The sequence below is a fragment of the Hordeum vulgare genome, chromosome 3H (genome assembly GCF_904849725.1).
Source record: "Hordeum vulgare subsp. vulgare chromosome 3H, MorexV3_pseudomolecules_assembly, whole genome shotgun sequence".
Taxonomy (NCBI): domain Eukaryota; kingdom Viridiplantae; phylum Streptophyta; class Magnoliopsida; order Poales; family Poaceae; genus Hordeum; species Hordeum vulgare.
In genome coordinates this window covers 428,057,235-428,068,229 of record NC_058520.1, presented here as the reverse complement: position 1 = coordinate 428,068,229, position 10,995 = coordinate 428,057,235, and the positions used below count along the sequence as shown (strand labels likewise).

Genomic DNA, 10,995 nt, shown 5'->3' with positions numbered 1-10,995 from the left:
CAGAAATGAGTTGTGGGTGCAACACAACAAACTTGTGTAGAATGGGATGCAGAAGAGAGAACACATTCGAGGATATATTTGGTGCATAGAAGGTTCTTGTGCAATCCATGCACCCAAAGTCAAATCCTCATGCAAAAACATTTAAAAAATTCTGAAAATATAGAAGTACGTGAATACAATATCAATCTATCATGTCATAACATTTTATCTTAAAATCCACACGTCGAGAAAAAAGAAGATAAATCATGACATGAATGTAGTTAATTTAAACACGGGATGTGAATTTGGTCATTGTTGTTTTTTTCCTATTTTTGTTTTTTAGGGGGTTGCTTCATTTTTTTTGTTTCATTTTTCATTTTTTTGCTTATTTCTTCCCTTTAAATATTCTTTTCTATTTTTTATCAATTCAAAATTTTCAAAAAGTGTTTAGGTTTTCAAAATGTGTTTACATATTTTAGTCATGTTCGAAATAATTTTGTTCTTAATTCCAAAAAAAGTTCATTGTACTTAAAAACAATGTTCACCGTACACTAAACATGTTCATCATGTATGGACACCGACAATCACCACACATCTCGTGGGAGTAACACCTGACCATACCCCTCATGGCTACATATGAGGCATTGTCGGTGCATGCATGCACAAGTGATAAAATTGGTGATGTCAGCAAGAATTTTTTGAAACTATATCTCATATCGATAAATTTCGTCATTTATTTTAAAGTTGTCATGTCTATTGCACATAAGTTGCTATCATGATTGCACTGAAATTGTCATGATATATTTTAACTACTTTTTCTTCTACACTTAAAGTAATTTTTTACATGTTATAAAAAAGAAATTATGAAACTAAAGTTGCCATGATGAATTACTAAAATTTGACATGATCCATGAAATAATTTGATATGATTCATATGTAAAAACAAATATGTCGTGAATTAAAAAAATGCATGGTCAATGGTTCAAATTTGCAATGATACATAAACTAAAATTGCTATGGTGAGTTACTTAAGATTTTCATGATACATGCACTAAAATTTGTCATGATTCATATAAAAAAATTCCTTGTTCAAAATACTAGAATTGCCATGATAAAAATACTAAAATTGCCATGATCTATAAACTTAATTTGCCATGATAAATTACTAAAAATTATCATGACATGAATTAAATTTGACGTGCTTAATTACTAAAATTTGTCATGATCAATTAATTAAAAAATGTCATGAAAAGTAGTTAAAGTACAATAGTAGCTTTAAATCCAGAAAAACAACTAGATGAAACTGGTCGTGGCAACTTTATTATAAACACTGTGACAACTTTAATATAAACATCATGGCACCTTTTAGCAAAAAATATGTCGTCGAAATATATCAATATGGGGTCTAGTTTTGAAGATCTCGTCGAAACTGATTTAATGATGACAAAGGATTCTTAATTGAATTTTTTATTTAAGAGATAAAACATTTTTAAGTCCAAAAAATTAAAAAAATCCAATGATGTTATATGTTTGTTGTGGCAAGATATAGTCATAGAGGCATATGGACCATACCGCATGGTGCCACACGTGTGTGCGTTATCATTTAAATAATATGCAATGTGTATTTGAAAAAGGTTTACCGTATGTTTCCAAAACAATCGGTGTGTATTTGAATAATATTCAGCATCTATTAAGAAAATGCTTTGTGTGTATTTTACATTCACTATTTAATGAATTATTCACATTACGTAAATAATGTTCAGAATTCAAAATTTGTCCACAATTTTACACTTTTTAAAAAATATCCAGTCTTTCATAATCTATTCATCTTATAATTTTTTTATCGAATGTCTACTCTTTTATAAATTATTTTAATATTTAAAAATTAATAATAAATTTCCAAGGAATGATAAATAAAATCGAATTTTTATTTGGTACTAGATTTAGTTCTTAAAAGTTTGCTTACCCTATTAATCGCTTACACTCAACAGCTCAAGTGGTGAGTAACACCGGGTCTTGAGCGTGGGGTTGCGAGTTTTTCATTAGGATAATTTTTATGTGGATTCCAAGGCTCCATGAGGTAGGAACCCTCGTACTACTCCCTCTAGTGCGACCAGGGAGCCAACCCCAGCACCCCGGCGGCCGCCCCCTCTCTCCTCTTCTCCACCTTGCCGTCTTCAAAGACGTGCACCGACTAAGCCCGGGCGTCGCTAGTGATGGGGACGTCGGGGATCTAGGCTGCAGCCCCACGGTTTGGAGGGGCCAGCGGCACGAGATCGCCCTTCCATCTTCGTTTTCCCACCAGTTTGGCGTTGCTTCGACGGCTTCGTAGGGAGGGCGGATCAGGAGGGAATGTGGCCATGGTTGACTGGTCGGTGGCGTCTATAGTCAGATCTGATCTGGCCGGTGCCGCTGGCGGTGGTGGCCATCTCCTCGATCGGAGGTGGTCGACCTGAGGCTTGATGGTTAGATCTCATGATCTGCCATTTAGTTCCGGTTGCGAGTCGGGAAGACATAGTTGCCGCTGAAAATCGAGCCGGTGGCAGGCAATGGTGGCGTTCTATGTCGTTACCTTGAAGAAGGCATCGTCGTGTAATTACTAGTGCTGCTACGGGGGAAACCCTAGGATCTTGTCCTCTAGATTGGACTATGATGGTATTGCGGTCTCGTTTCTCTCTTGGGAACATCGTTTATGAAGAAGAGCTGGAAGAGAGAGGCAGGAGGTGGAGCGGCTTCATCTTGCACGAGGCATTCGGTGGAGATGTCAAGTCATGTCGGGCCAATATGTGCTAGGTTGTGTAATGCCTAATCGGTAGGTGCTACGCACAACAGATCTTCCAAAATCTTTGTGTCTGGATGGACGAGCGCAGGGTTGTGGCACCGTTGACGCCGTGGTGGCGTCGACGCATGGACGAACTCACAAGGATGATGCAGATCTCTCCTGAAGATGGGTCAGCGGTTCGATGAAGATGACGACATCTAAACGTGTGCATGTGGTGTACGCTTTAGGTCTGCTGCATCCGTTGTGGGTTTTGATACATTATGTGGATGGATCGGTGACGGCATCGGTTTTAGATATGGGAAGTAAGAGCACTATACATTATCGAGTTTTATAGGTGTGAATGATGCCTTTGATGGTTTTATGTACTTCCTTCGTCTCAGTTTACAAGTCCAGCACATGTACCTAGGTCGTCAATTTGACCAACTTAATGAAAGACATATATAACAAAAAATATATCATTAGAAATTTTTGATGATCTATTTTCTAATAATATAATTATTATGATAAACAATATATTTTATATAAGTCAAATTGACGATCTAGATACACGTGCATGCTTTTTAAACTATGATGAAGGAAATATGTTTTTACTATATTAGACTTTTGTTGAATAATAAATAAAGATGATTATATGCACTGATGCATAGGTGGGGGCTTTAAACCTCGTTTTCGAGGGTTTTAAGCTCCTTTTCGAATAAATAAAGGACGGCTTAGCATGTCGCTACGATGATGCCACCGAACGAGCCGACCCATTAGGATTGCGTCCTGCGCGAAAGCGCTGTGCTTGATTCTACTCTGAATTCGTAAGGAGGTGGCTGCAGCTAGCTGGGTAAGCCAACAAAAACTTGTAATCAATAAAAAAAGGTGGCTGGAAGCGGCGCCGCCGCATGAGAATTGAGATGCTCTCAAGGCTATACCGTACCAGAGGGGGACACGACAACGAGCGCAATTCGGAATGCTAACATTTAATGCGCCCAATCTGGTGAAAGCCGGGAGTTCTCCAGCCAGGAAGGGAGCGAGTCCAGACCCGTAGCGGAGTCAGCACACGCACATCCCTCTAACGCACGACGCCGACTCGGTTCCGATGAGCTATCCAGGTTCCATCTATATATTCTGGGGCATGAACCATCCCATTGCCCACCCATTGCAACAGCAGCCCTAGCGAACTAGCCTGCCTGCGGAAGATCCACTAGTCGATCGAACGACCACCATGTCGTCCCCTGTCCCTGACCTTTGCATGGCCATCCCAGCCATGGCAGGGACCGCGCCGCGCTATGCTGGCTGCAAGAGACCGCACGCGCTTACCCTGGTCGTGTACGACCCCGCCGCCGCGGAGCAGCGGGCCAGCGCGGCCAGCCTCTCCCTCTCCGGTGCTTTTGTCCCATTCTTGGCGCCGCCCGTCGACGCCGCGCCCATAAAAGCCGTCCCGCTCACCGCCGTCGCTCCCCGAGCCGAGCCAGCCTGGATACGCGCCCATTTCGGCCTTCGGCTCGACCTGACGGTGACCTTCATCGACGAGAAGGCCGTGACCGCCACCGATCTCGACTCGCAGCAGAACCGGTTCCGGCTCCCGACCGCGGGCGTGCTGCACAGCCTCCGCCCGCTCCTGTCCCCCGAGGAACTCGACGCTGCCAGCATACCGTGTGATGGCGCCAAGGTTGTCCCGAGACTGCCAAGGTCGCCGCCGACCGAAGAGGAGGAGCTGCAGCAGGGGAGCATCAAGAAGAGGAAGAAGAAGCAGGGAAAGAAGCACGGCGGGCTCCCCGTCGTCGTGTGCAACGTCCACGCCGGCACCAAGCAGCTTCAGCTGACTCGGTGGGAGAGCAGCCACGGCAACATCATCAAGGGGGAAGGGTACCTGGATTTCATCACCCGCTGCTGCTTCAATGAGAAGGACGTGGTCGAGATCTGGGCCTTCAAGGAGCGCCGCTTCCACTTGTTCGGCGTCGACATGTGCCATGCAAGCCCGCTCTACGTTGTGCTGGCCAAGAAAGAGCAGCGGCAGCCAGCGTCCATTGGGATGGGCAAGTGTACACAACTGTAGATTTGACGTATGGTCCTTTTAGATTTTGGATTTCAATTCAATCTATTAGCCAAGGCGAGTGCAAGATTTTGAGACAATTTATTGATGGGTTTATCTAGGTCTCAGTCGACTCATTCTTCGCGACGTCTAAGTCGACTGATGACATCAGCATGTATATAAATCAGGCCTGTTTTGTTTCTAGAATTGTTCGTGTGTTTTTTCCGTCATGGGCCGTCTTTTGTATATCTAGTGAGCTTATGTTTCATCTTTGTTCCTTCTACGTGACTTTGTTGCCAGATTTTGCCCTCTTCCTTGTGCTTGGGCTATAAGACCACACATACTAGTAGAGTGCCCGTGCGTTGTCACGGGCCATAGAAAAATTAAGTACCTTTTTTGTTGATATTATTATTAGCAGTTGATATTGGGTTATTCATAGCATTACTATGTCTAGATGTAACATGCAAAAAAAAATTGAAATCCATTTCACTTGCAATGTATTTCGATAAAAAAAATCTAGTTACATACACTACAAGATGTGATGCACAAAATAAAGAAAGTGGTACAAAAACATAAAACACCATGTTGTGCATTACAAATGATAGTTGTCACATGGATGCATTTTAATGCTCAAGACCAATCATCTCATGAAAGCATGTATATTGTTATTATCTTATAGTTAAAGACAACACATGTAGGATTTTGTTCCCTTATTCTAAGATTCTACAACCAGACGCTTGATTGCATGTTGCAATTCCCTGGCAAACAATTACACATGAAATTAGGCAAGTTGAAACCAGACATGTTACTAAAGATACCTCCTAGCATTTAGGAACCATGACAACACAAAATATTTCAACACTTTCTCAGCTTGGACAGGCCCCATCTATTTTTCTTGGTTCAAAAGTACTGAAGCCCCTCCAGTTGCGTTCAACTTCTAGGATATCCTTTCTACAAAGGTCGTGAAAACAGTTATCCATTAAGATTGTTCATGATCATAAATAGCATTTATAACTACTTCATATTTTCATATACAATATCTGATTGTAAAGTTTACAAATGCAGTACTTTAAAATAACTAATGGTCCTAGTATCCATAGAGCTAGAATACATAAATACAAATAACTTGAGGCATGTGACTCTGACATTAATTATATAGCCCCATGTAAATTGCATACATGTAACCCTTGTAAATTTCGTGTCTATTTTTTTGTAGTAGGCTTTTAACCTAGTATAATGCACGTACGTTGCCATTGGTTTTTAAAATATTTTGTTAAAGTTATATAAACATAATGCATGCTAAATTTCATGTGTAGAGAAAAGATAGCACGTGTGAATAATAATTTAAGTCCACTTCACTTGCAATATATATTGATTAAAAAGGCAATTCAGCGATGTATACATATAGAAATCATCCAACTAAAAATGTGGTACAAATTAAGACACCAGTAGAAAAGAGGGCTTTGGTCCACTTGATGAAATCCCATTAGTCCCGATCACTCACGAACCGGGACCCATGTTGGCATAGGTCCCGATTCATGAGGCCACGGCGCCGGCCAGGCCTCGTGGGCCATTTGTCCCGGTTCGTTTGTCACCTTCGGTCTCAGTTGCATACACGAACCGGGACCAATGTGCCTCGCTCCTGGCCCATAACCAGTAGTCCCGGGTTGTGGCTCGAACCGGGACCTCGGGTTGTCCTTTGGTCTCGGTTCCATCCACAAACCGGGACCAACGGTTGGCCTATATATACCCTTGCGAGCAGAGCAGTGCACTGCTCTAGCTCACCTCCTATGCACATGAGGTGTTCGATGAAATGCCCGAGCCACACTTAAGCTTTCTCCTTTAGAAGCTCCTTGTCCAAGCTCCATTTTTATCAAGATTTGTGTAGTTTTTAATACACTTCATTATATAACGCACGCAGATGAACCGCCAATGGATGTACAGTGACCGACGCACCTTCGAGTATATTAATGGCCTGCATAATTTTCTCGAAGCGGCTAAGGCAAATAAGCGTAATCGTTTTATGCATTTTCCATGTAATGTCTGTGGGAATACGAAGGAATTCTTCGACTATAAAACCCTTCACTTCCACCTGCTTCAGAAGGGTTTCATGCCATACTATAATGTTTGGACCAAACACGGAGAACGAGGGGTTATGATGGAAGACAACATAGAAGAAGAGGATGATGACAACTACCCACCCCCTGAATACGGTGATGCTGCAATGGGGGAAGCTGCAGATCAAGAGGAACCGGACGATGTGCCCGATGATGATCTTCATCGGGTCATTTTTGATGCATATAGAGAATGCGAAAGTGAAAGGGAGAAGTTGAAGTTTGATCACATGTTAGAGGATAACAAAAAAGGGTTGTATCCAAATTGTGAAGATGACAACAGAAAGCTCCGTACCACACTGGAATTTCTGCAATGGAAGGCAGACAATGATGTATCTGACAAGGCATTTAGTTTGCTACTGAAACTAATGAAGAAGAAGCTTCCAAAGGATAATGAATTGCCCGACAGTACGTATGAAGCGAAGAAGGTTCTATGCCCTCTAGGATTGGAGGTGCAGAAGATACATGCATGCCCTAATGACTGCATCCTCTACCGCGGTAAATACGAGGATTTGAACGCATGCCCGGTATGCGGCGCATTGCGGTATAAGAGAAGAAGAGATGACCTTGGTGATGTTGAGGGCCAGCGCACCGGGAAGATGGTTCCTGCCAAGGTGATGTGGTATGCTCCTATAATACCACGGTTGAAACGTCTATTCAGAAACAAAAAGCATGCCGAGTTGATGCAATGGCAAATAAAAGACCGTTAGAAAGACCGGAGGTTGAGAGCACCCGCTGACGGGTCGTAGTGGAGAAAGATCGAGAGAAAGTGGAGCAACTTTACACGTGACCCAAGGATGGTATGGTTTGGTTTAAGTGCATATGGCATTAATCCTTTTGGGGAGCAGAGCAGCAAGCATAGCACATGGCCTGTGACTCTATGTATGTATAAACTTCCTCCTTGGTTGTGCATGAAGCGGAAGTTCATTATGATGCAAGTGCTCATCCAAGGCCCTAGGCAACCCGGCAATGCCATTGATGTGTACCTAAGGCCATTAGTTGATGAACTTTTACAGCTATGGAATGGAAATGGTGTACGTGTGTGGGGTGAGAACGAACAGGAGGAATTTGACCTACATGTGTTGCTGTTTGTAACCATCAATGATTGGCCTACTCTCAGTAACCTTTCAGGACAGACAAACATGGGATACAACGCATGCACACACCGTTTAGATGACACCGACATTATATATTTGGACAAATGCAGGAAGAATGTGTACATGGGGCATCGTCTATTTCTTCCGACCAACCATCAATGTCGAAAGAAAGAAAGCATTTCAAAGGTGAGGCAGATCACCGGAAGAAGCCCGCCCTCCGTACTGGTGATAACATACTTGATATGGTCAATGATTTACATGTAATCTTGGGAAAGGGTCCTGGCGGACTATCTGTTCCAAATGACGATGCGGGACACGCACCCATGTGGAAGAAGAAATCTATATTTTGGGACCTACCCTATTGGAAAGACCTAGAGGTCCGCTCTGCAATCGACGTGATGCACATGACGAAGAATCTTCGCGTGAACCTGCTAGGCTTCTTGGGAGTGTATTGGAAGACAAAAGATACACCGGAGGAACGGGAGGAACATCAACGTGTGCATGAAAAAGACGGCATGCATCCAGAGCAGTATGAAGGTCCTGCCAGCTATGCTCTTACCAGAGAAGAGAAGGAAATCGTTTTTGAATGCGTGCTTAGTATGAAGGTCCCGTCTGGCTTCTCATCGAATATAAAGGGAATAATAAATATGGCAGAGAAAAAGTTCCAGAACCTAAAGTCTCATGACTGCCACATGATTATGACACAACTGCTTCCAGTTGCATTGAGGGGCCTTCTATCGGAAAATGTTCGATTAGCCATTGTGAAGCTATGTGCATTCCTCAATGCAATCTCTCAGAAGGTGATCGACCCGGAAATCCTGCCAAGGTTAAGGAGTGATTTGGTGCAGTGTCTTGTTAGTTTCGAGCTGGTGTTCCCACCATCCTTCTTCAATATCATGACGCACGTCCTAGTTCATCTAGTCGACGACATTGTCATTCGGGTCCCTGTATTTCTACGCAATATGTTCCCCTTTGAGAGGTTCATGAGAGTCTTAAATAAATATGTTCGTAACCGCGCTAAGCCGGAAGGAAGCATCTCCATGGGTCATCAAATAGAGGATATCATTGGATTTTGTGTTCACTTCATTCCTGACCTTAAGAAGATTGGTCTCCCTCAATCGCAGTATGAGGGGAGACTGCGTGGAAAAGGCACACTAGGAGTGGAGTCAATAATGTGTACCAACGGGCATTCTTGGTCTCAAGCACACAAAACAGTTCTACAGAATTCTACCTTGGTGACCCCGTATGTCGATGAACACAAGAATATTTCGAGCTCCATACACCTGGAGCAGTGTGACGACTGGATTACATTTGAACACATCACGACTTTCAGCCGTTAGTTGCAAAAACGTCTCATTTGTGACAACACTGTTTCTGATGAGCTGTACTCATTGGCCAGGGGACCATCTTCGACTGTATTGACTTACCAAGGGTACGAGAAAAATGGGAATACATTTTACACGATCACCCAAGATCAAAAGAGCACCAACCAAAATAGCGGTGTCCGCTTTGATGCAGCAACCGAGAGGGGAAAGGACACATATTATGGTTACATAGTGGACACATGGCAACTTTACTATGGACATGATTTGAAGGTCCCTTTGTTTCATTGCAAATGGGTCAATCTGTCATGAGGCGGGGTAGTTATAGACCCATAGTACGGAATGACAACAATGGATCAGAACAATCTTGCGCACGCAGAGGAACCATTCGTCCTACCTAATGATGTGGCACAGGTTTTCTATATGAAGGACATGTCTACCAAACCGAGAAAAAATAAATATAAGGAAGCGAATACATCATACGATGATCCAAAGCGCCACATAGTTCTTTCAGGAAAAAGAGACATCGTGGGATTGGAGGGCAAGACAGACATGTCTCAAGATTATGAAAAGTTTCATGAAATTCCTCCCTTCAAAGTCAAGGCTGACCCAAGCACCCTGTTAAACGATGTAGATTATCCAAGCTTACGATGCAATAAGCAAGGAACACAAGTGAAGAAAAAGTGAAGAAATGAAATGCCCTTTGTAACAGATGAGTTTTCGTATGAAATCCTCATACTTCGAAAGAGATTGTCCGTTTTGTACACGAAGTGCATCCAGTTTTTGCCGCAACCCTATCAACTTTTTAGCACATATTATGTGGGTGAAATTATGATACCATGCCAACTTTCAACCTTTTTAGAGTTCATTTGTAGTGCTTTTCAATTTAAGGGTCATTTAGCTCAAAAAATCACTAAATGCATGAAAAATACCAAATAAAGTCAGAAATATTTAAAAATTGATGATTCGTATTTGAATGGTGCATTTTGAACACACTCAAAGTCTGGAGTTCAAATAAGTTCAAAAAAATGAAATCCCTTTGTAACACATGAGTTTTCGTACGAAACCCTGATACTTCGAAAGAGATTGTATGTTTTGTACACAAAGTGCATCCAGTTTTTGCGCAACCCTCTCAACTTTTTAGCACATGCTATGTGGGTGAAATGATGATACCATGCCAACTTTCAACATTTTCAAAGTTCATTTGTAGTTTTTTTCAATTTAAGTGTCATTTAGCTAAAACAAAATTAGTAAATGCATGAAAAATACCAAATGAAGTAAGAAATAGTTGAAAATTGATGATGTGTCTTTGAATGGTGCATTTTGAACACACAGAAAGTCTGGAGTTCAAATAAGTTCAAAAAAATGAAATCCCTTTGTAACAGATGAGTTTTCGTATGAAACCCTCATACTTCGAAAGACAGTGTCCGTTTTGTACACGAAGTGCATCCAGTTTTTGCCGCAACCGTCTCAACTTTTTAGCACATGCTGTGTGGGTGAAATGATGATACCATGCCAACTTTCAACATTTTCAGAGTTTATTTGTAGTGCTTTTCAATTTAAGGGTCATTTCGCTCCAAAAAATCAGTAAATGCATGAAAAATACCAAATGAAGTGAGAAATAGTTGAAAATTGATGATGTGTCTTTGAATGGTGCATTTTGAACACATAAAAAGTATGG

The 10,995-nt window shown here is 42.0% G+C and overlaps 1 protein-coding gene across 1 annotated transcript; it reads right to left on the bottom strand.

The window, feature by feature from the left end:
- Positions 1-4,005: 4,005 nt before the first annotated feature.
- LOC123442927 lies at positions 4,006-4,730 on the bottom strand. Its single transcript, XM_045119113.1, has 2 exons — positions 4,620-4,730; positions 4,006-4,463 (listed from the first exon to the last, which is right to left on the bottom strand). The coding sequence occupies exons 1-2, from the start codon at positions 4,712-4,714 to the stop codon at positions 4,034-4,036; spliced, it is 525 nt and encodes a 174-aa protein (XP_044975048.1). The 5' UTR covers positions 4,715-4,730; the 3' UTR covers positions 4,006-4,033.
- Positions 4,731-10,995: the final 6,265 nt, after the last annotated feature.